The following is a 26,265-nucleotide window of genomic DNA, read 5'->3' as shown; positions in this document are numbered from 1 at the left end:
ATTCTGTTGAAGTGAATTAAATTGTCATTGTAAATGTAAATGTTAACTGTCAGGTGAAACATTGTGCCAAATCATAAGTGTCCATATATAATGAAATAGGATAAGGGGAAAAAATTGAGTCGAAAACATTGGACGACAAAATTACTGCCGTCTTTTTGAACTACAACAACCACAAAACGACAGTAGTCGTAAACCTCAACGCTTTACGACACTTTACAAAAACATTGACGGCGTTGTTATGGCGGAGTACGGACTCAGTTTTGAGAGTACAAGTAGCATCGATGAAAGAAAAGAAAAGAAACGACAGGCACGACAAGAGGCGCTAGAGAAGGTACGAAATGTCAGCTTCCGAAACCGTATCTCTCTGTTTAAATCTCAATTTGTTTATTTGCCATCATTTTTGGTTTAAATCATACGCGTTTTATTCAAAGGAAAGCTAGCAAGCTAAGTAGGCTAACACCCACAGTCATGTTAACTCTTAGTGTGAGTGTTTTGTGACACAGCAGCGTCTTTTCAGGGAATTATCCGTACTTGTTATATAAATCGGCACCTTTGTGTCGTTTTTGGTCCCCATTTCTCTGTTGGAAAGCTAACAGGACTTGTGTATCTTCACAATAACCCGATGACATTTGTGTATCTGAACAGGCAGATCCTGTCAGGCTCGTAGAGAGAAGGCAAACACTGAATGAGGCAGATAGCAGACATGTGTTTAACAGATGATATATGCCACAGTGTCAGCTACTCGCGCTGCCCGTTTTAAAGATTAGGACGGCCTCGTTGTTATAATCACATATATACACAGTTTGTCGATTGGGCGTTATCTTTTTGCCGTGCAGCTTTGTTTACACTGTTAGCAGATGGAGGTACTCCCACAGAGTGCACCTGATGATGCCTCCAGTAGATGAGCCACACTATCTGCTTTGCTCACACGTAATTGAGGTGGCTAAAGCAAAGAGTGCCACCTGATTTATTATACTGAGTTTAAAGTGGAATAGAAATGATTAATCAATGTCACACATGTAAACATAAACTGAAAGGCCGTTTAATGTTTAAATATTTGACAACTTCAGCCCTCATCTCCTGTGTAATAAGCAAAACAAAGAGTTTGGGGACTGCCTTTTCGATATTGAGCTGTCAAATTCTAATAATTTTTAATGTCAGCTTTTCGGTTTCTGGCCACCGCATCAGGCTAGCTCTGCATCTTCCTGAACTGGTCTTGGAAACTTTGCTCAGATTTTGGTCCTTATTGACGTGATAGCAACACACATGAATTGAGATCTGGTGGCTGAGGAGGGCATCGGAGTACAGTGAACTCATTGACGTGTTAATATTTTTTATTTGTAACATGGTATTTCATCCAGCTGGAAGCAGCCTTCTTAAGATGGACACACTGTGGTCACAAAGGGATAAAAAACACATGCAGTGATATGCAGTTAAACTGTGGCATTTAAACATTGCTAATTTGTTATGAAGGAGCCCAAAGTGTGCCAAGAAAATATTCCCCACACAATTACACAACCACCAGCTGCCTGAACTGGTGATACAAGGCAGGATGGATCTATGCTCCCATGTTGTTTCCACCAAATTCTTACCATATTCTCTTCTGTTATGGCAAGAATCAAGACTCAGCAGATTAGGAGACGGTTTACAAACTTCTGATGTCCAATTTTGGTGAGCTTGTGAACTGTAGCCTCAGTTTCTTGTTTTTAGTTAGAGTGACACCCAGTGTGCTCTTCTGCCACTGTAGCCTCAAGGTTCAATGTGTTGTGGCTTCAGAAATGCTCTTTTGCATACCTTGGTTGTAACGTGTGGTTATTTGACTTACTCTTCCAATAATAATAATAATGGATTGCATTTACATAGCGCTTTTCAAGGCACCCAAAGCGCTTTACAATGCCACTATTCATTCACTCTCACATTCTCACACTGGTGGAGGCAAGCTACGGTTGTAGCCACAGCTGCCCTGGGGCAGACTGACAGAAGCGAGGCTGCCATATCGCACCATCGGCCCCTCTGGCCAACACCAGTAGGCGTTAGGGTAAAGTGTCTTGCCCAAGGACACAACGACCAGGACAGAGAGCCCAGGGATCGAACCGGGGACCTTCCGGTTACAGATGCGCTTCCCAACCCCCTGGTGTACCTAATAAAGTGTCTAATAAATATATGTCACAATGCAAATGCTAGTAAAACTTTTGAAGTGTTTATTTCCATTTTGTCATCCAGGCCAAGCAGCAGTATGACAAGGAACAGAGGAGGAAGGAGCTGAAAAGGCAGAGAGGGGAGGACACTTGGATGCTCCCTGAGGTCAACGAGAGGCTGCAGCAGATAGAAGACGTAAGATGGAACATTTATACTCGTGCAGACAGTGCCTTTAGATAGTTGCATGAACCATCCTTACTGCGTTTGCTCAAATATGACTGGCCTCGTAAAAATATGTATTTTTAAGACTTATATTACAGATTTAATACTTTTAATACATTTAATACTTAATTTAATACTTATATTACAACAAAATAAAACTTTTATTATTTCCTTGAAGTAATGGCTGCTGGTACACTGGGGAAATCTTTGCAGTATAATCATTTCTTAAGTTTTACAGTAGGTTTGTGTAATTGATTTGTGTGCACTTTTCTGTGTTGGAGCAGTTTACGTCATGAAATAATTAAATAGGTAAATATGTTTTTAAATACAATTAATCAGTACATTTGATTAATTATGCATTTGATAAATAATTAATTTTCTATTGAAGGTGTAATTAATGACACATTTTATACAATTATTTATCTATTAATTAATTAGACGATTTATTATTTCATAGTGTATTTATTTAGTTCTTTATTCATTTCATTTTGGAAATGGATGTCGATCACTGTTGGAGACACATTCCTGTGTTTGTTCTTTATTGGAGAACTTTAACCTGGGGAAAAGCACACGTGCATATCTTTTATGATTAAGAAATGATTCTGTGGACATTTTTGACAAATTATGGTTATCTAACAAACTTAAGGTGAAGTTAAGAGAAAATAATCATTCCCTCTGCATCTGCTGCAGGAGGGTTCTGTCAAGAGCAAAAAAAAGAAAGAGAAGAAATCAAAAAAGAAGAAAGAGAAGAAGAAGAAGGCCAAGAAAGAGAAGAAGGCGGCAGAAACAGGAGATGGCTCAAGTGACAGCTCACAGGTAGATTACAGAGTCATTTACTGCAGGATTCCTTTAAGCGTGGCCTCAAGTTAAATCCTGAAGATTTATCTCCGATTTAAAGCTGATATCTGATAAATGAGCAATCGTTGAGCTTTGTAGTTGAAGATTTCATATTGTGACATTTCTGAATGATCAAAGCATGTTTATTTTGTTATAAAGTGACATCCCTGTCAAGTGGCAATGCTATTGATTGAGAAGACTGCAGCTCTTGTCACTCTTTGATAGATTTTTTTTTTTTTTATTGCTTCCCTTCTTTGTTATCATTTCCTCTCTTATTCTCTTTTCCTTTTATTTCCTCTGACTCTGTGTCAGGACTCTGAAGATGAGTGGGTTGAGCTTCAGCCTCAGACACAGACTAAAGCCTGGCAAGTTCCCAGTGAGTCCAAACCTTCAGAGAGCGACGTCAGCCCAACACAGAATGTCCAGGTCACTTCCTCAACAAGTCTTTCTTTACTAAATAATTATTAGACTCAGAAAGTAATTTTTCAAGGTATTTTTAATTGTAGAATCAGGTTTCCTGAATGATAATGACCTTTCCTTTTTCATTTTTCATTATAAGAGGCGATGCTGTCTATAGAGATATGAAAGCATTTACATGTGCACACAAGCTTTGTTTGCTTTTAAACTGTACTCATACTCATTAATTACTTCCGTAAAGTCGCAAATTTGAAAATGTTTTTGGAGTTTTTCACTTCTTTGTTTGCTGTATATGAGAGGAAACATGTTATGTGTTAAGTTGTGTATTTTCCTCGTTTAACTCTCCACTGTCTTTCTCACGCCGCAGAGAGACGAATGGATGACTTTTGACTTCCTGGCAATGAAGACTACATCCACTGCTGATAGAAGGGCTGAGAAAGAACGTCAGAAAGAGGAAGAGAGAGCCAAGGCTCAGGCCATTGAACAGGTTTGTGTGTGTTGTTTTTTTTCCCCCACTTAGTTTCTGGCTGCAGAGTGACACTACCCAAATGCATCGCATCATAATAATCTTTTCAGCATACCATGCAGTTTCTGAATCATCAAATTAAAACGAACCTTCTAGTATTTGCTTGCTTTGTCATAACTACTGGGAGCTGGGTCGTGTGATGAGTGTAGCTTTCTTTATAACTGCAAAATATTCACTGCAGAGTCTCTCACAGGTTGAGCATTAACTGTTGGTGGTGCGTGGCATAGCTACAGTTTAATGTACATATCACATTAATTGTTTTAAGGGTGTAACAGAAAACCTACAGTGAATTATGAGAACTGCTCAGCACAGCACGTCCTTGGATTCCTAACAGGATGCCAGTCAAGTAAGAAGTAGCTTTGATGAACTGCTGTTAAGAAAATTAAAGAGATCGTTTATGTCCAAATTGTTTCTCTGCAGCTTGGGTCGAACCTCTCACCCAAACAGTGTGAGTGAGACGTTTGTTTGTCACCGCTTACTGTTTTTGTGCTCCTGTTGGATTATTTAAATGAATATAAGATATTCTTTTATGTGTGTTTATAATTCTTAGGCTGGTTTGCACAAATTAGAGCTAAACCCATACTGGAAAGATGGAGGAACTGGACTGCCCCCAGAGGAGATGACTGATTCTGCAGCAAGAAAAGGTAACATACTAGACTCTATTGAGTTTTCCAGTTTTATGATTGCGAAATGTAAACCATTCTTTGAGGATTTTTGTCTCATCTCCTCAGAATATAATTTGATTCTTAATTGTATTTGTTTGTTTCACTTTATCATCAGCGAACATGAATATCCATTAGTTATATTGGTTTAGATTGAAGTGCAGAGCAGCTTATACTCTGTACATAATTTAGAGTAACCTAACACTGAAAATAGTGTGCTACTCAGATGTTCCACCTGTTTGTCCCGTTTTCTGTCTTCTCTTGCTCATGTGACCTTGATTGTCATGTTTTCTCTTCCATCCTTCTCCCTTCTGCTGGGCTTCAGCTCAAGTAAATGAGACATTTGACAAATCCGTGGTTTACTATACTGCCCATTCGCTCAAATTGGTATTTGAAATGTTGGCTTTAAAATAAGTCCCTTAAATGTACATTGATTTTAAAACTGGGCCTACTTAGTAGTGTTGTCTTTGAGGTTATATCACACTTTTTTTCCTGTGTTTTCTCAGCTTCTCTTTTTATGTACTTTAAGGACCTTTGTTCATGTTGGCTTGGAAGTTGAGTTCCATATTTAATTCTCATCCTTTGAAGCAACTATCTTGATTTAGGAAAGATCTTGTACATACTGTTTTCGAGTATTGTAAATAAACGTACTAAATGATTTGTAAAATACTATGCGGGGGCTTTAACATCTTCCCTTCCTGCATGCCTTTTAATTGATGGATATTTTATTTGGATACTCTTACAATCTGAGGCCTCAGAGGAACATTCCTACTATTACAAATAGTGACCCTCTCAACCCCACATTTATATTTCACCCTGAACCTGCCCACATTGAAAAAGACTGATTTCTTTGAGCCACAGTCCTACTCAAGGGAGTTTCTGTAAGTTTGCATTGTTTTTTGGGAGGGTTTTTTATGTGTTTGTTTTTGTTTTTTAATTAGCCAGAGACTTTGCTGGTGTTCTGAATGTGCAGAAGAAGGTAGAATAAGATAAAAAGAAAATAATAAAAAGCATGTTTGTAGACAGAAAACAAAATTGGCCGTGTGACAGGAGAGGAAGAGAAAAGCAAGGCTTCTGAGTCGGGGATTTGGGAAAAGAAAGTGAGAGAGCTGCGTTAAGCTGACAAGCAAATTCAGATATGTACGCACGTGTCTGTGATCTCTATACCATAAGTGAAGCTCCCCTTGAGAGCTCGCATAGCCTCTTGTAAACTTGAATTGAAAGCAAAGCAAAATAGGATGAAACAAAAACAAATACATGGAGTATTCATGTTTAATTCAAATTTAGTGTGGTTGAGGAATGTTGTTCACCTCATTTCTCCACACTTTTTTAAAAGAGATAGACAGAAAAAAGACTGTAGTCTTATATTTGTACAGCGTGCTTTAAGGACGACAGAGTTTTAGCTTTTTGCTCTCCTCTCTTCAGCTTTGAAGCAGATATTTAAGCAGTGGCGTGCTCCCAAACACAAAGAAATAAAATGCTCATTGCTGACCTTGACCAGAGAGACATTTGGCTTTGGTCGGTGCATTCGTCATGTCGTATTGCTCTGGGAAGTTGGAAGGAACATTAACTTCCCATAGATTTGAGAAATGTGTTTATCTAGTTTTTTCCCACCTCCCTAATCCTGACCTTGGGTTCGTCTCTATTACTCTTCTTCTTTTTGCCTCAGCCTGGCTTTCTTATTTTGTTCACTCGCTTTTTGTGGATTTTTTTTCTTTGTACCTGGGATTAGGTGTTTGTTTTTGGTTTTGTTTTCTTTTGTTTCTATGATGGTGTGTGCAAAAAGTCCACTAGTGAAAGGCCACCTGGATCTACTGTAGAGTTTAATGTAGATAATGCTAGTTAATGTCTGGTACAGGGTTGTCAAACATAAGGCCTTCGGGCTAGAATCAGCCCAGCAAATACTCCAAATCGGCCCATCTTAAGAAAATGTGAAGGTGTGCATACATTTGTAACTTTTAAATGAAATTTATATTTTACAGTTTTTCCTGTTTCCTTTTTTGTAGTTTTGCATCTGTACCCCACCACAGTGATGTTAAAATTCACAATCAAGATATGATTGAACTGCTTAAAATGAATTGGACAGACTAGCTTACTTTTAAATATCAGGATTATTTTTGAAGGAAAATCCTTTGCACCCAGTGACCATGTGAAATCTAGACCCCGTAGGCTTCACCAAACGTGTGTTTCCACCCTTGAGATGCTCCGCCTGTCCTTTACTGCAGTCACCTTCAGCTGCTGCTTGTTTGTGTCGTTTTTGTAGCATTTTGCATCAGCTCCAAATCTTTCATCTGTGTAATTTGCCATGAAACAAAGAGGGTAGAAGCCTCGCCATGAAACTGCTGTCAGTTATTTGTCCTAATGATTCTGAGCCTTTGAAAATGTGGGGACTGTGTATAAAAATGACTGCAGTTCCAAAACCGATTTGTAAAAATTTTGTAAAACCCTTTGAATTAAAGCAGAGAGCCTGCACTTAAATCACAGCCTTGGTTGTTTGATTTAATTTTGCCTCTGGCATACAGAGGCAAAATGTAAAAAAAATATGTTTATTAAAATAAATGTGTTATTCAAAAACCTAACTGTGTTTTCCCTGTGTATGCCTGCAGGCCCAGTAGTGAATGATGGTGGTCTGAGCTGGCTGAGGAAAAGCTACCAGAGGATGAAGGAGCAGGCAGAGAGGGAACAGCGCAGCCTCAGTGATGTGGTGGCTGAGAGATACGGAGTGAGAATTAACTTTTGCTGCTCTGACACATTCGCACACATACATGTGCACGTAACGGATGATGACGCTGCATAACAATTGAGATTTGGACATAAAAACATCGACTGACGTTCACGTTTATCTTAGTAAGAAAGGCTTAACTGTCAAAGCAAATGCACTTAGAAGACGAGGATTTATGCACACATATTCCCTCACTACTGTGGGAGGAAAGAGACACCTTGGACACCTTGTTCTATTATTAATCTGTGTCTTTGCTGTTTGACATCACACACACACACACACACACACACACACACACACACACACACACACACACACACACACACACACACACACACACACACACACAGTGCCTGGTGTCCTTTGTTGTGTCACTTTCAGCAGTTTCAGCGTTTGTGCATCTATTTATCAGCGCAGAAAAAATTCACTGTCAGAACATTGTGTGAATAGAGCGTGTGTTTTTCTGTGTGCATGACTTCTGTTTCCTTTGTCAAAACTTTGTCAGCAGCGCAGCTCTTGTTTCTTATAGTAACGCAGCTGACTTTCAGCTTAGTCAGGCAGCCAGAAAGCTGCTGCTTTTTTTTGCCTGATTCATGTTGAACTGCAGTAAAAATACCTTCAGAGTCACCTGCATCTGAGGCCAACAAAATTTTTACACATCAGAGTAGCCTGCTGGAAATTATACACCAGATACATTATGCATTCACTCTATTGTTTCCTGCCACTTTTTGTTTTATGTGCCTTAGGTCCAGAGTAAAGTTCAGGTATGTGATCTGAAGATCTGAACTGAGAACATTTGCCTTGTGGTGTTTTGTATTTCTGTCTTTTTATAGTCAATGGAAGAATTTCAGCAGAGACTTGATGAGGCTGAAGAAGCTATGTACGACCAGAAGAGAAGAGAAGGAGATGGCACAAGCAGAGGCGGGTGGAGGAAAGGAGAAGAGGAGTACAGGGAGAGGTGGAAGAGAAAGGATGAGGACGGGGAAGACAGAGATCGGTGGAGAAAAAATGAAAAGGACAAAGAATCGTCATCGGAAAGCCGAGAAAGATACCACGGTGGAAGGCGAGGGTATAGAGGAAGAGAGGAGGAGCGAGGTCGAGATGGAGACAGGTATAGAGAAAATGAAAAGGATAGAGAAAGGAACAGGAATAGAGACAGAGAAGGAGAGAGGGACAGGGATAGAGGACGAGGCAGAGATGCAAGCAGAGAGAAAGATGGGGATAGGTGTAGGGATGGAGAAAGAGAAAAAGGTAGGACTGATGCAGCAGCATCATCTTCTGGGCAAAGCTGGAATCAACGCTCCCTCACGCTTGGATCATTGCAAGGCCGCTTCCTCAAACCCTCAGAAGATGATGACAGTGGTGAAAGTGAGTTTGCGTCGAGACCTTTTCTTATATGTACAAAGAAGCATCAATATATTAATCCCATTTAGGGAACATTTGCTACATAATGCTACAGTCATTATAGGAAAAACAGCAATTGGAGATCATGACATGGCCATAAGAATTGTGACCATGCACTATTAATTTGTGATCTTATTCACTTTGCTTTGAAGACGGTGAACATGTCTGCGACCACTCGCAGTCAGCTGATGTTTACAAAGCAACTTGAGTGCATCGAGATGGCGTTAAAACTGTGATAAGACAGTCTGCTGTCAGTTTACAAGGTAGACGGTGGAAAAAAATGCTAATCTGTTGGCATCTACAAACAGAAATTCACATGCAGAGTCCAGCCAGAACCTCATAGATTTGAATTAGAAATTCAGAAATTCCTCCACAAATTCTGATGTAGTTGCTGTAGAATCACATTTAACCACAAAATGGCATATATGGTGTATAAATATGGAATATAAATCCCATATAAATATGGGATTATAACCAGAGTCATACAGTTGGCACCCATTTGAGTCAAGTCACCTCTTCAAATCAAATCAAATCACTTTTATTGTCACATCACATGTGCAGGTACATTGGTACAGCTCTTGCAAAGAGACGTATTGCAGATCTGCAGACCTTTGCTGAGAGTGATTGCAGTCAGTCTGAGTCGGACCGCGATTTTTTTCGGAGGCAGGTTTCCTCCCACCAGGCAACCTATACAATCAAAAGTGATCGCCAGAGGCTGAGGGTGCTGCCTCTGAGTGACTACTTGGCCATTATAACTGCTTGCGATCGGTCACTTGACGATGCAATCACTGGGTAATCAATTTTTGTTTTTCGGTTGTTTTTTTTTCCTTTTATTTTCTCCTTAGTCAAAAGGAGGTGGCCGTCTTATTTTTAATCCTGTGTGAGAAAACACCAAAACACCTTAACGTTGCTTCTTTCAATGTGGATAAGCAGCAGCTCCACTCTAAACCCCCTCCTGAACGAGTGAACTCCTCCTCCTATGCTAAAGTCCATCCACCCTTCGACGAAAGCTCATTTTCCACACTTGTGTCTGTGATCTCATTCTTTTGCCTTTAAAAATTAACAATAATAATGTCAATAAAAATGTCAGCCCAAGGTTAACAAATTTATGAAGTTTCTCAGCAACGATGCTTCATCTGGCGGCACATGGCTACATAACATTTAGGACACTACTATTTACCATCATTGGGCATCAGTTACAATGATTGCAATTAGTCTGCGACTGGTACGTTTGGTACCGACTAGTGACAGAAGAGACGATTAGTCATCTTGTCAACTATTTGTGCACGTCCCTAATCTTTAGTTCGTTCCTCTCCAGCTCCTCAGCGTCCTCCTCCTCCTGCACGACCATCCAAAGGGTTCCTGAAACCCAGCTCTGATGATGAAGACTCCAGCAGAGCTCCAGCCTGGAAGAAGAGCAGCAGTCCTGCCTGTGAATCTGACACCTCTGATAAACCACAACAGGAACACAAGAGAGATGCTGAGAAGACTGTAACTGTTCCTCAACCTGCTGCACCACCAAGGTTTAAAGTTTTTTAAAAATTATTTTAATGCATAAAAACCAAAACTTTCTATGATGTTAAACTGCATAAAGCTGCAATAGGTGCAATTTATAAACATTCTCATATTTTTCTCTCCTACATGCTAGCTTACCTAATAATATCTTAACCACTGTTGCATATGAACAGACAGACTAAGCTCTAAGCTTAGCCAGTTGTCTTTTATCTATGCTGTTTTTTGTTTGTTTGTTTTTTTGCTGTATCTAAAACTGTAAATGGCCCCTGCAGCGGAGTTTCTGCCACAATGCTGTTTGCTCCATGTTTCTGGTGTCGGACATCAGTCACTTTGTGAAAGCATTTGTTATGAGCTCCTTCACACAGCGTTTCCCAGTAGTCAGACTGATGCAGTTTAGCTAATTCCACCATGCCCCCTGCAAGTCTTCTTTTTTTTTAAAAAAAAAAAAAAAAGAATTTCCGTCTCTCTTATTCGCCTCTGTATTATACATACATACATACTAATCTCAGACAAAACCTTTTTAGAACAGGGTTTTCAGCATAACCTTGCGTTTCTAACACCGAAATGTTTAATTTATTTTGCAATTTGTGAGACAAACATTATGAAGAATTTAAAAATAACTGCAGTAACTTCAAGTCCAACATGGTCCTTTGTTGTAGGCCAGATGTTGGAGTATCAGTGCTATGTAAAGGCTTCACAGTTGTTCTGTTTTGCCTCATTAAGCTGAGTTGTTTGGGTAAAACGGCACTCAGAACCCCTGCAGCATGAAATGAGTCTACAGTGTGGCAGCAGCATGAAATGATGCTGTGAGAAGTGTAATAGCCTAGAACGACGCTTCCCAGGCTGCAGAGCTAATCCTTCAAGGCAAGGATGTAATGATCTCTGGAGGGCTCAAAGACTCAAATGATTCATAGCACATAAACGCAGAAGCAAACAACTATATGGTTAAAATTAAAACCTTCACAAATACATTTCCAATTAGAAGATAAAGCCTCTTATCAGGGTGGCATCATTGTGTCTTTGAAAGCGGCCGTTTGGAAGGTGGAGTACGGAAAAGTCTAAAGGAAAAGAGGAACACCGTTCAAGTGAATTTTTATTTTTTAAACTTAATGGACAATTTAATTTTGCAGGTTTCTATTTAGAGTTATGAATTTGACATATAGTAAATCGGTGACATGTTTTAAATTTTCCTTTTCACCTCTTTGTTTTAGTGCACCCTTCAGTCTCTCCTCTGTGTGTTTACCTAGGGCTGAGAGCGAAGGCGAGGAAGAAGAAGAGGAGGAGGAGGAAGAGGTTCCACTGTTGTCAGAGGAGGAGCTGAACAAACTAGGGTCCAAGCTAATAAAGGCAGAGATCATGGGCAATACGGTGAGGCAGTTATTTATTACTGCTGACCTTCTGTCAACCTGTTTTAACTCGGGCATTAATTTCCTCCAAAGCAGCAAAATATGTTGAACTGCACTACATTCAGGAGGGCCCAAGACTAGACCTGTTACTCCTTCACACCAAAAGGACCCAGTTGAGGTGGACACCACCTGGGTGAGGTGTTTCAGTCCACCTGGGAGAGGCCCTGGGGCAGAACAAGGGGAAGCACTGGGGAGAACGTGACTCACGGCTGGCCTGGGAATGTCTTCCTAGAACAGCTGGAGAACGATGTCTGTTAGAGCTTAGAGACTTCTTAGACTGCTGCCCCAACACCTGGACCTGGATTAGTGGCAGCAGATGGATTGATGGATACAGAAACGCCTTTAGAACTGACTGTATGCTACAAACATCATTCATAACGGAACATTGTCCGGTTTAATGCAACCTCCCGTTTTGACACAGAGTTGAAAAATCCTCTGGTATTGTGGCAATTCAGTATTCAGTTTGATTAATCGCTTGTATAGTACAATAGTCTCAGATGATCAATAGCATATAAACACACATGGATATGACTACATGAATAAGTCAGAATTTGTTGATGTGAAAAAACCTCTAAAGTTCATATTTGTTGTGAAATCCAGAGTTAAGTTGTTCGGCTTTGTGGGAGAGTTGATATTGATTTGCCTTTCCTCGGCACATATGCTTCAACTCTCATCTTTGGATGGATTTAACAGCACATCAGGGGATCTGTTAATTTATAGCATTCATTGATCCGCGCACTCGAGCCTTCCTCTGTCTGTTTTCCTGTGTTGATTCTAAGAGTGCTATGGGATTTCTTCTGGTGCGTGTCAGAGCTGCCTGTTACAGTGTTACCATCCTGGCTATAATCACCTCCCTACATGATAAAGCAATCAAACTATGTCTATGTTTGCACACCTGTGTTCCATAAGTGCAGTTCACAGTCACACACTTGGCTTTAATGAAGGTATCAGTGCACTACACTAACCTCCCACTTTATTAGGAAATCTTACTAAACTGTGGGGACTTCCTTCTCTTGTTTATACTCACCTGATCAGGTCTGAAAGGATCTTTGATTGGTCAAGGTCTCCTGTCTTGGGAAAGTTTTCTCTAAAGCTTTAAACTTATGTTATATATGAACATTGTGTTCTTTGTGTTATAACTAAATTTCTGTTTTTGTGTGTGTGTCTGTGTGTGATTTAGGCCGTCATTGAGAAGCTGAAATCACAACTGGAAGCAGCTCATAAAGCCAAAGAGAAACATGCTGCCAGGAAGAAGCTACAAGAAGCAGCCAAATCAAACCAGGTCTGTAGATACTTTACAAAGTCACCATCTAACTTTATCTAACTAGTTATTGAAAAGGGAGACAGAATATTAAAAACACCTCTCAATAACACAAGATGACCATGAAGCTGTGCGGTTGGTTACAGGGTTGTTCTCAATGCGGTTTGCTTTTCGTGCGAAAAGCCGTGTAGCATTCCTAAATGACACAAAGATGGTCGAACAAGACAGAGAACAAAACATTTTTATTTTTCACAAAAAGGAAAACGTGTTTTTGTACGTTTCTTTATTCCCAGCTTTAGAAACTGTCCCTAAAGACACCTTCCAGATCACAGAAGTCTGACCATGTCAGCTTCACATCCGAGTCACTCAATTTTTGTGTTACGACAGCAGCCTTAGTGGGTCAGACCTAAAAACATTTACGTATCACTTTTAGTGTGACATAAGACTAATCCACATCTATTAATGCATAGATATGTATAAGATTATGACCTCCAAGGGAATGGAGGAACCCCCACCTCCCCACCCCACCCCCCCTAAAAAAAACACATCCAGAAATTTTGTTTTGAAATCTGTAAGACTATGCAGACAGGAATGAGCCATGCAGCTGTGGAAAGATGCAAAGGAGGCTCAGAATGACTTCCTTAGAGAAGTTTTGAGCCGGATGTCTGTTTTTAGCAGCATTCTCACATATTTATATCCAGCACCCAATGTTGCACACTCACCGTGGCTTTCTCACTTGTTAGTATATCTAAATGAAAGCATGAAGAACAACAATGTAGCAGTGACCTGTTTCTAAATGATAGAATAACAGCATTTTAGCAAAAGTGATAAGGCCAGCACTGTTACACATCCTGTATCTGAAAGGGTGAAAGGGCTGATATATACAGGACTAAACGTGTCCTGTGTATATAACACACACACACACACACACACACACACACACACACACACACACACACACACACACACACACACACACACACACACACCTTCAGATGTAAGTGAACTCTGCTGTCATGGGGGACTGCTTGTAAAAATAATTTATTTGTTTGAAGTCGTGTTTCTGTTCAGCTCTTACGTCGCGCTGTCTGGAAACTGCTCCTGTTCAGCCGCTTCACCAGATTCCTAATGAGACACAAATGTCTTGTAGTGTGCTGACGCACTCTCCTATCAGAGGTCAGGATAAGTGTGCATGATGTATGTATGTGTATATGTTTGAAATAAGAGAACACCAGTGGGGCCAAGTGAAAGGGGCCGGATGCATGTGCTACCATGTCTGTGTCCATAGCGCAGACAATTCAGTCCTCTAACGTCAGGGCACTGCTTCTTCTCTACTTACTGTCTTACTAATGTCTTACAATTTTCTCCAGCTAAACAAAAACAAAACTGAGGTAATAGTCTTTGGCGCCAAAGAAAAATGATTACAGGTCACCAGAGAACTTCAATCTATACATCTAAAAACCACAAACCAGGCGAGAAATCTGGGTGTAGTGATGGATGCAGACCTAAACTTAGAAAAACACATTAAGACAATAACAAAGTCAGCTTACTATCACCTCAAGAATATATCAAGGATAAAAGATCTGATGTCTCAACAGGACCTGGAAAAACTAGTCCATGCATTCATCTTTAGTAGGCTTGATTACTGTAACAGCATCTTTACAGGTCTACCTAAAAAATCAGTCAGACAACTACAGCTCATTTAGAACTCTGCTGCTCGAGTCCTCACTAAGACCAAAAAAGTGGACCACATCAGTCCAGCTCTGAGGTCCTTACATTGGCTGCCTGTCCGTCAGAGGATAGACTTTAAAGTTCTGATGCTGGTCTATAAAGCTCTGAATGGTTTAGGACCAAAATACATCAATGACCTCCTGACCCAGTATGAACCATCCAGATCCCTCAGGTCATCTGGATCCGGTCTTTTATCAGTTCCCAGAGTCAGAACCAGACACGGAGAAGCTGCATTCAGCTTTTATGCTCCTTATATCTGGAACAAACTCCCAGAAAGCCTCAGATCAGCTGAAACACTCAGTTTATTTAAATCCAGGTTGAAGACTCACCTGTTCTCAGCTGCATTTGAATAAAGCACCAAATCCACACTTTAAGCTTAAATTTCAAAACTTACATTTAACTACTGATTTTATCTACTGTTCTGATTTTATCTGTTTTGATTTTATATACTGTTGTTTGTTTGTTTGTTTGTTAATTAGTTAGTTAGTTTATTTGCTTGTTTTATTCAATTTTAAATCATGCTTTTTATTTGTTCTTGTTTCTAATGTCTCTGTAAAGCACTTTGAATCACCTTGTTGTTGAATTGTGCTATACAAATAAACTTGCCTTGCCTTTTCTGGCTTCACACGCAGCTGGATACCCAGACAAATGGTTGCATATTTCTTAGATGAGCAGACGCTCAACAACTTTATAAAGACATGAAAAACAGTGTGATTATTCCTATAATCTGTAGATCATTATTTGTAGGTTAGGCCAGATTTATCCCCAAGAAAGGCTTCCCTGTCCAAATGAAAGGACTAGAATGAAATACCTGGTAAGGGTTCAGGGAAAATGTAATAATTCTTAGGTTTTAGTGCACTTATCAGCCGAGAGGTACTTCAGCACTGTAAAGATGAAGTGGTTTTGATTTGCACTCATTTGAGATCCTTCCAGTTTGTGTTGTTATAGAAGGCAGTTGGCTTCTTTTCAGTGTTCAGTGTTTTGACTCTTGTTGAATGTCTGGCTTGTATTTAGTGTTTTTTTTTGCAATGTGTGGAGACTTAAGGCCGTACTATAGTGACTAACGTGGAGGAAATATTCTCTTCTATTATTTAGATTTTTGTCTTCTCACCCATAGAGATGGGAATCACCAGGCACACCACAGTAGAATATTACACAATACTTCACTGCTCACATAAGATTATTGCAATTTTTGACATTTTGTGAGATGCTGAGTTTTGCAATAACAGATATTGTGATTTATCACATTTTTCAACTGGAAATTATCTCCTTAAAGTTAAACTTTGTCATATCTTTTAATTCAATAAGATAAAGTTATCCTACTCTTGAAATGAAATCGTCAAGTATACCAACACTGTGACTGAAACCTGCCATAAATGTTGCTTCGAGACAGTCGGTCTGCGATCGCTGTGATACGTGATCGAATGGGTTCAAGCTAACAATCTGTTTCTGATCGGAAAATCCTAAAAACCGAGTAGAGCCAAGCTGAGCAGGTGCTAGTTGAAAAGAAGCTTTTGTCACCACATGTTGCAATCGGTAGATGCAAAGAAGATGCTGTCTTATTTTGACCCACGTGACTGAGGCATTGGATGCTCTGAAATAGGAAGTAGCTTTGTCAAGCTTGGTGCGCCCAGTGTTGGATGTTTTTTTTGTTGAGATGTAAGTTTGCTCATCTAACATTACTGCAGGATTTGCGTGCATGAGGCCAGCCCTGTTGTTCATAGTAGTCCCAGAGTATTTTAATGTATTTAATAAAGTATCTGTATTTTGTGTGCCTCTGTTGATAAAATGATACAATATCGCCATGTATCCCCACCCTGACCCAGTTTTCATTTTCATGTGGCGTCCTCTCATCTTCTTTGTTCTTCTTTCCCGTCTGCCTGTCAAAACTTTAAAACTTTAATTAAACTGCAGTTACACACGTCTTTCCTTCTGTATTGATCGAATCAAACTGATAACTCTCACCAAAGTAAAGATTAGGAGAGTATACGTAAAATATGGAGATGTTAGTCCTGTGTTTTATTCAGAATGATATGAAAGCTCAAGTCCAGCCCTTTCAAGCCATTTAAAATTTCACTGCAAGTAGGATGTATTTTTATTCTGAAGGAGCCCAGATTATTAGTTGAAACTCAGCTGCTTCCTCTGTCTCGACAGCCTGTGAAATCTGACAGATCCACAAACATTAGATCCATCCTCCTCCTCTGCAGTGATCTGAGTGATGAGACTGAAAACGTCACCTTGCTAGTACATTTCAAATAGTTTTCTTTTTTAAAATCTCATCAAAACTTGTTTTTAAAATTACCTTTCTTGTTACAGTTTGTGGTTGTTGAATGGTTAAAGGTTGAGCGCCTGCACAGATATAATTTTGTGTATTTACAGAATTAAATAGACCTTAAAATTACCCACTTGATTTGTTTCAGGCCTCAGATGGGACCAGTGAAGACCGGGAAATCCTGCTGTTCAGAACAGATGAGTCAGGTCGGGCCTGGCCTGTCAATGCCCCATCTGGACCTCAGGAACAGCACGGAGGACGGCGAAAGAAGAAACCGGTAAGGAAAGAAAAATTATGTAATGCAAGAAATTAGATAAATAATCTATTTGTTGTATCAGCTTGCCAACGCTTGGGGGGAAGGAAAAAAAAAAAGACTGAGAGGGTCCTGGGCATTGATGCAACAGAGGTGTTGAGAGATGGGGAGCTAATAAGAGGCTTGTATCCAGCTATTTGACTTCTTTTTTTTGTGATATTCATCGTGTGTGAAAAGACAACAAGCACCTGCCTCTGAGCTGAAACTTGTATACAAGAAACAAAGCCCTCAGTTTATGGTCATTATAAATTTATAGAGCAGTCTAGTCTCCTTTATTCTTCCTGATTCTTTTTTTCTGTCCACTGTCTCGCACCTCCTGTCAAATATATGATTTCAGATGTTTTGAATAGACTTTAATCTTCTGAGAGTGCTTATTTTAAACATCACACCCAATTTCCAGTGATTTCAAAAAAATCTTGTCTCTCTTTGCTTCTTTTTCATACTACTGTCTTTCTGTCTCGTTTCAGATCGAGACGCATGTTGACGGTGAGCGTGTCCGTTACTTCCAAGATGATGACAATGTCGGTCTAAAGGAGATGGTGAGAAGGGAGAAGATGAGCTCTGCACAGGATCAGAATGCCCTTTACTCTCGTATGGCTGCCAAGGTAAGAAGACATTTCACCATAATTGTGCAATATCTTTATTTAACTTCTGAAATGCTTATTTATTTACAATATAAATCGTATAATCTCTTTTTTTTTTAGTGTTTAGGTTTGAACACAAGCCGACTAACACAGAGAAAAGCTAAAAATCAGCCCAAAGAGACTTCGAAGCAATCGCTACTGCTGTTGTACTGTAGAACCATTTGTAGGGAAAAATGGAGGCTACAGTGCTAAAAGCCTGATCAGGTTCAGGCTGTGAGGATGGGGTTGGCATGCACTCAGGCTTAACATTGCTCTGGATACCTTGTTAACTTTGTGTTAGCATGTTGTTTGTGCAGATGCTTTCAAAGACCGTATGTTGTGTTAGCAGTATAATGCAATTTTTTCCTGTCCTGGATGCAGATTGCGCTTTACCGTTTCACTCTTGTCCTTCTACGCAATTAAAAATAAAGGTAATGTCCATTTCCCCACTCCTCAGAACTTGTATATTTCCACCATTTTCTACAAACTCAAATCAGCTGATTGTAGTATCAACTGATCAGGGCGCACACCTGGTAATATGCAGCCACTGCATCTCCAAAAGACTGGAAACTTTCACATTGGAGCTTTGTTCTGCAGTGCGTAATATTCATGTCAGTGTCTTCTCGACATTGTATTTGCTTTGTTACTCAGGACAGCAAAAAATTAGTTGATTAAAAAAATTAATGAAAACCTCAACCAAGTTTTATCCCTGCCAATGAGGCGCATCTTTTACACCTTTTCTTTGTTTTGTTTTTAATTTAAATTTCCTCATGTTTGCGAACAAACAGGGCTCCTGTCCACAGTCCTGAAACAACAGCTAAGCAGTGTGCGGTATCCCTGCCACTATATTATTTTATATTTTATCTAGGAAACAGAAATAAAGGAGGCAAAAGTAGGTTTTTATATTAATTAAGGACATAGTGGATCCAAACAAACAAAAGCCGGTTTCAATCTTGGGGGCTGGTCTTGAGTCACATTGTAGTGGATACATGGAAAAGATCTCTGGTTCGAGTTAAGTTAAGGAGCAGATACAAACCCATCGGGGGTCACAAGGCGGTGTGCTGCCAGAAGCTGGTCTCAAACCTGGATAAATGGCAGGTTTGCATCAGGAGGTGAATCTGCTGTAAAATCTGTGCCAGTCCGACTGCTCTGGCTACTCCCTTTGGAAATAAAGGGAGTAGTCGAAAGCTGCTTCTTTGAGTCTGAGTTCTTTGAGTTCATACATGCTGTCAGGGATGGGTTTTGTTCTTCTCCCATTTCAGACTGGGTTCATACACTGAAAAAATGTAAGCAATCAATGAACCTTGACAAATGCAGGGCATATTGATTTTGGTCTGCTTATACCCCTGGCAGCAGGTAAGATCAGCAACACACAAACTTGAAGATAGTGGACACAAAATATGGCAAAACTAACTATGTATGCATGTTAATGGGAAAGATTACCCCCCTTTTTTTCTGTCACACTTCTCTGAGGAAAACGGCAGCATTTAAAATTTGCACCGTCACATCAGTGTTTGGTTCGATGTCATTATTGGTTTCTCTCCACTACTAGCTGTCTCTGTGAGACTCTCTCAGCCACTGTGTGGTTGAAATAGACACACAGCAGAAGATGAGTTCTGACAGGTTGCGGTGCGTGTGTCAGTCTATCAGCAGCTTTGCAGCCCGCACTTTATCATGAGCCAAGACACATTTTCCTCTTTCCTCCTTCTCATGTTTTTTTAGCTGTTTGCTTCTTCTCTTGGTGCAGGTTGGAAAATGATAAGAACCTGTGCAGAAGTCATAGAGTGTGTGTATGTGTGTGTGTGAGAGAGAGAGAGAGCAAAGCGTTAATAAACAAAAGGATGGAGGAGTTGCTATGGAAATTAAAAAAAACCCCACACACTTAAGCTCTGTCCACATTTTTCCTCGTCTCTGCCTTTCTTACTCGTTTACGTTCTCTTGCTGTCTCAGTCACTCAGCCTCACTTATATATTCACTACACATATGTGTGTCTAAAATCTCACACGCACAGACACGTTCTGCACCTACAAAGAGTGACACTAAAAATACATCTACAGTTACCATGGCAGGACTTCTATAAATACTGCTAATCACAGCTATAGATTGATGATTTACAAAGAGAAAGACAAACTCTCTATTCTCTCTTGATATCACACTCTGCTTCCCTCTTCGGCCCTTCCTTCTTATCTTTTCTGCTTTATCTATAATTATCCGTCTAAGCCTTTTATCCGCTTGTCCGTGTTTTTCTCAGTTTTATTTAACTCTTCTCCGTCTTCCTCTCTTATCCCTCCAATTCTCACCAAGCCAGTCGTATGACTTCAAAGGTGTTGGTTACATTTTCCAAAAAGCATAGGTGCTTGTTTGTAAATGTGGGTTTTTGTATGCAGATGGTACGGCTGAAATGGTCATCTCAGGCGGCCCATCTGGCTGCGTGTCTGTTCAGCCAACTGTTTGGTCCAGAGCACGATATCTCCCCAACTACTGAACAGCTGCTCACCACAGTGCCATCAAAATAACCCTGAATTTACCTTTGAGAGGCCTTTGTTGTGGTCCTGATATCTTTGATCGGGTGTCTTGAGGTAGATAGTTTTTCCTGATTTTGTTAATTGGAAAAAAAATGAAATAAATAAAAATTAAACAAGTCGCAAATTCGCTCAAATCAGATAGCTGTGTTTGGATCATCCTATTGTCCTCTTTTGAAGCATCAACTTTTAAGAGAATTGTATTATATTTTGTATACATTCATTTTGTTGTCTTTATTCTTTTTAAGCATAATTTAGGATGTTTGTAGTGCAGTAAAAATACCACAGCTTAAACGAAAAGCAGATGTGAAATTTAAAAGTGAAATAAGAGGTCAAATGTGGCCTGATGATGTCTGGATGCAAACTATAATGTGATTTTTAGTACCCGTATTATTTCCTGAGTGTTGCCAATACAAACAAAGACAGCTGAATTTTAAGCACAGTTTACAGATCAAAGATATTTTATGAAAGTTTGACCTCTTCTTCAAGGTCAAATAAGGTCACAGTCAAAGTAATTTAATATTTAACATCCGCATATATCATGTGTTGTCAATACAAACAATGGCAGAACAAAACACAGTTTTAAATAGCAATGTATAGCATTATTATCACTTTGAGCTTCAGATCAATTTGTTGAACTTGAAGGAGAGGTCAGAGGTCAAATGTGAAACATTGTAAATCTTTATTTGGTACTTTCTGTACTGTTGACAATACACACCACACTTCATATTTATAAGTTTTAAGGCTTTTTGTCCATTTTTGACCAATAAATCATTAAGTTGACCTTGAAGACGTTGATGGATGAAAGGCAGATTTTAAAGGATTGTTAACATGAATTCACTCCTCCACAGTTCAGTTAAAACTTTTCATGCTATCGGGCTTACAGACAGAAAGAATGACACACACACACAAATGCCACCAAAACAGAACGTCCTTCATTGATGCAACAAATGACTAATTGTTTTATCTTGTATGTGAAAAAAATTTAATTGATTAACATTCCCACACAAAAAATGGCATGCTAGTTTATTTATTTATTTTCAACAATCACATATTTCATAATGTAAACAGTGACTGCAGTGCATGGGTATCCAAAAACAAAAGAAATGCAGCTTTGTGTGGCTCTAATGCTGTTTTATCAAGAACACACAACGTAGTTTTCTTTACCGTCACCGTGCATTTTAACATTTTTCTGGAAACGTTATGGTCGAACATCAGATATGTCGGTGTCTTGTGGCTACAGCAGCGTGCTGTATTCACGATGTATAATTTAAATTGCATCAGGAGTGCATCCGTAAATAAAACATCAGCGGTGATAGTGAGGACTGACAGCATGGTTTGGTTGATTTATTGCTATCGTATAATGCTTAATTAGTCTGTGTGAGAGTGCTCGTGATGGCATGTGTGCAGTAAAATAAAATTGTCTGCTCTTGGCTTAATGCGGTATGTGCTTTTGCACACTTCTATGCCCTCACACTCACTCCTACACACACACACACACACACACACACACACACACACACACACACACATTCCCACCCACACTAAAACTAATCCAATTTTCACTCTCACACACTCACTCCTACACAGCGTATCATGTACACACACACACTTGAGCGACGCTTGACTCTCGCTCTCTCAAATACACACAGATTCCAACCTGTTGCTGGATCACCATGGTGACAAGACTCAGACGTAGAAACACTAGAGTCAGCGTCCTGACGAATACTGTTAATGCACAGAGAGTCGACACCTGCGTGCATTTAGTTGACACTACAGCAATGACTTAATTAATAAATAATGACAGTTTCAATCGCTTTACTGTTTTTAAAAATGTATGTTTTCTCTTTTTGTTTGAAAGTCTGAAACAGGAATTTCAAACCGCAAAATACACAAAAAACAACATCAGACATGAGAGAAAATGTATAGAGACGCCCCCCTCACCGTTTCTGTCTCCGTCTCTGTCTCTTTATCGCTCTCCTCTAATCTAGATGATGGGGAAGACGGACGGCGACAACTACACGCTGGACGACATGTTTGTGTCGAGCGCAGCGCAGCGGGAGGGTGAGGGGAGGGAGGAGGAGAGGATGAGGAACAAAGCCATCGGGGAGAGTAGGAGGCTGGCTGCCTCAATGGAGAAATGCCAGCACTGTTTCAGCAGCAAAGAGCTCCAGAAACACCTTATAGTGGCGATAGGAAGCAAGGTAAGCGCTGGTTAACGCAGGCTGTTATGGGACAAGTAAAAGGAATCTGTGCTGGCATACTTGGATCCTCAATTGTTCGAGTTGTCCATCAAGGTATAATTGGAAATATAGATGATAAAGGTGGGCTGTGATTACTTTTGGAATGTCGAGAAGGTTTAAACCACATAGATTTATGCATGCTTTGCTAAATTTCATCTGTGTCTGTGTGTTGTGATCTTGTTCTTAGGTGTACCTAAGCCTGCCCGCAGGAGTGTCGATGACAGAGGGCCACTGTCTCATCTGTCCACTCCAGCATCACTGCTCTGCCACTGGCATGGATGAGGATATATGGGCAGAAATGCAGGTTAGCCCATCAGTGCTCGGAATACTGTTGCTCCAGGCTACAGGGACAACTTTTATCTGCATTTATAGAACAGTGGCAGAAATCATTGGAGCCAAATTGCTGCTATAAAGTGTAACTGAGCTCACCTCTGTGCCACTTTACTGCCCTCAGCTGTTCCGACGTACTTTGGTGCGGATGTTCGAGGCCCAGGAGCTGGACTGTGTGTTCATGGAAACGCACATGAATCCCCGCAGGAGACAGCACATGGTGTTAGAGTGTATCCCACTACCCAAAGAGCTGGGAGATATGGCACCTATCTATTTTAAGGTGTGTGGACCTCCTATCTCTCATCAGTCTAATTGAGTGTATTGGTTGCTTTGGGGTTTAAATAGCCTTTCTATTGTGGTTTTTAAAAACAATCTGTGTTCTCTTAGAAAGCTATCATGGAGTGTGATGAGGAATGGGCCATGAACAAGAAGGTTGTCGACCTCTCTTCGAAAAGCATTCGGCAAGCTGTAGGTTAATTTTTACTCTGTGCAGTTAATTCATTCTTAATCTGGTTACTTAGTATTTCTCTCTGTTTTTGTTCTGCCCTCTGCCTTGTGTTGTTTTCTGTGCAACTTTTCTTTCAACTTTCTTCTTCTGCTCCTCTGTGTTCCTTTTGAAATGGTAATTTTCATTTTTATTTTATTGCCTTCCCAGGTTCCTCGGAGTCTGCCATACTTTGCCGTAGACTTTGGACTCCAGGGGGGCTTTGCTCATGTCATTGAAAACGAACAGAAGTTCCCTCATTACTTTGGCAAGGTCAGCGGGTGTTTTGAGACTCTTACACGTCATGCATCTCCTTGGGCTTTTTTCTTTCGTTTTTTTTTTTTCTGGTTACAATACAGTAAAATTTCAGTACGAGTGACCTCTCTTTCTTCTATTACAGGAAGTTGTAGGAGGCATGCTGGACTTGGAGCCTCGGCGTTGGAGAAAGATGATTAAAGAAAATTTTGATGACCAGAGGAAGAAAGTGTTACAGTTTTCACAGTGGTGGAAACCACATGACTGCACCAAGACTCAGGGCTAGAAAAATTCTGTTTTATTGTTTTGTTGTACTTCTTACACAAACCACCATGTGTTTCCCAGTGCAGGGATCGCATTTGATGAACCTGGTGTAGAGTCCCAATTTGGAATTTAACATAAATGTGCTACTAGCAATGTTACCATGAGATAATTTTCACTGAAATAAAAATAAAAGGACAAATGAAGAAATGTGTTTCAAAAGTTTGTTTCAGTTACATATGTTTGCATAATAAATGCATTTTGTCGCTACATATATGCAGTAGATAGTATGTGTAAAATGTTAAAATAACAGTTTTATGTGACCATAATAGATCATTTCAAAACTTTTCCCACCTTTAATGTGACCTCTAACCTGCACAATTGAATATAGTTTACATCTGAGAGGTTCCAGAACTAATTGGTATTTCTTTATAATTTTTTAGGGTCTTATAATATAAAATGCTTGAAATGACAGGATGATACTGCCACCGCCATGCTTTACCATAGGTATGGTGTTCTTTTGGTGTTGCAACACCAAAACATATCTTTTGGCAAAAATTTCCCACATGTTTTTGGGAAACTTGATTTTTTTTCCGGGGAGCTTTGTTTTTGCAAATTGTAGCTGAGCTTGATTGTTTTTGTTTTGTTTTTTTCTTTAGTCCGTCTTGCAACCCTACCTCAAACTCCAAACCTATGGAGAATATTGGAGTTTGTCGTTCCAAGTAGTATACAACCAGCATGGTTGCACTTTCTGGAAATTCCTGCAGCTCCTTCAGTGTTGCTGTAGACCTGTAGAACTTTTGGCAGCCTACTTGACTAGTTTTCATCTTGTCTTTTCATCAGTTTTGTGGGGACAATCAGTTCTTTGCAATGTCACTGTTGCCCCAAAATCTTTGGGCATCTGCCGGAAAGATGAAGATGAAGAGGAATGTAACCTTTCAGCATGACAATGACCGCAAGCATACATCCAAATCAACAAAAGATTGGCTTAATCAGAAGAAAATTTAAGGTTTGGGCATCCCATCCAGAGTCCAAATCTAAATCCTAAACGAGAATGTGTGGGGCAATGTGAAGGGCTGTGCACAAGAGATGCCCTTGCAATGACAAGCGGACAAATACTGCCATGTCAAGGTGTGCCATGCAGACTAATACTGAACGCTGTGATTAAATCAAAATGTGCATTTGTTTTGATGTGTGTGCACAGTTGTGCAACCAGCTTACATTTTTATTTTTGTGTTTTTACTCACAGATTTGTTTGTTTTTTATAGTTGAATTGTAAATGTTATAGGTCACATTAAAGGTGGGCAAAGCTTTGAAATGATTCAACGTGGTCTGATTATTTAACATCACAAAAACCTGGCCCTTTAATTGTACAGTGGATACTAAATTAAAGCCCTTGTCTCTATGCCATACCCACCATTCTCATCTCTTGCCAATGCTGCCCTTCTCTGCCTTTCCAGCCGTGGGATTTAATTTCTTTCCCAGTGGTCTCATGATCCTTTCCAGCTGTCACTTAATTCTAAAAGAGGGTTCCATGTCATCACCACATAGGCAAGTGTACACACATGCTCATATGTCAGAGCATTGCAACCTTTAGACCTAGTCTGTTGTGGATACACGCCTCTCGTGAGCAGTGGGCAGGATTGCCCCAGCATGCAACCTTGGCAGTTTTTCGGTTAGAGCATTGGCTTTCTTATAGGTTTGCTGCTTCATTGACCCCTGTTATTTTCAGGTTTCATCTGAGATACTGTTTGAAGCATCGGCACATCTGGTTTGTGCTGAATTTCAAAGAATCACACAGAGAAAGATTTGATTTTGCAGCGTATGTGTATATGGTCACAGATTATTAAAGAAAAGCACTAAATTAGGATCCTGTGTCAGAAAACATAACAGAGTGACTGGGTGCCTCACTGCAGTTCCTCCTGTTCTTTTTTTCTTACATTTTTAATCTGTGGGTACACAGAACAGGGACTCTTTATTTAATAAGGGACATTATTAAAATACTCCTCAGATGGCACTGGTCGGCACTTTTATTAAGAGAAATCAGGTGTGTTATGAGACCAGGGAGATTGCCCCTTACTTGTAGTATGAGCACTGACAAAATTTCATTTCCCTGAAAA

The 26,265-nt window shown here is 39.9% G+C and overlaps 1 protein-coding gene across 1 annotated transcript; it reads left to right on the top strand.

Annotated features, from left to right (window-relative positions):
- Positions 1-200: 200 nt before the first annotated feature.
- On the top strand, positions 201-25,466 carry cwf19l2 (CWF19 like cell cycle control factor 2). The gene is made up of 19 exons (XM_085379650.1): positions 201-331; positions 2,224-2,334; positions 3,052-3,177; positions 3,511-3,624; positions 3,983-4,102; positions 4,692-4,785; positions 7,410-7,525; positions 8,359-8,893; positions 10,248-10,452; positions 11,692-11,812; positions 13,031-13,132; positions 17,263-17,391; positions 17,895-18,032; positions 22,564-22,776; positions 23,003-23,119; positions 23,270-23,425; positions 23,533-23,613; positions 23,801-23,902; positions 24,030-25,466. The coding sequence occupies exons 1-19, from the start codon at positions 239-241 to the stop codon at positions 24,168-24,170; spliced, it is 2,814 nt and encodes a 937-aa protein (XP_085235776.1). The 5' UTR covers positions 201-238; the 3' UTR covers positions 24,171-25,466.
- The last annotated feature ends 799 nt before the right edge of the window (positions 25,467-26,265 follow it).

This window comes from Rhamphochromis longiceps, linkage group LG14, assembly GCF_057381845.1.
Source record: "Rhamphochromis longiceps isolate RC_006_pf linkage group LG14, R_longiceps_female_GT1.1, whole genome shotgun sequence".
Lineage (NCBI taxonomy): Eukaryota > Metazoa > Chordata > Actinopteri > Cichliformes > Cichlidae > Rhamphochromis > Rhamphochromis longiceps.
This window is presented reverse-complemented; position numbering and strand designations above follow the sequence as displayed.

Bases quoted from the DNA above. Each gene is read 5' to 3' on its own strand.
- cwf19l2 (XM_085379650.1), top strand. From the start codon at position 239: ATGGCGGAGTACGGACTCAGTTTTGAGAGTACAAGTAGCATCGATGAA. The intron at 332-2,223 runs GTACGAAATGTC...TTTGTCATCCAG, and splicing joins GACAAGAGGCGCTAGAGAAG to GCCAAGCAGCAGTATGACAA. The intron at 13,133-17,262 runs GTCTGTAGATAC...GATTTGTTTCAG, and splicing joins AAGCAGCCAAATCAAACCAG to GCCTCAGATGGGACCAGTGA.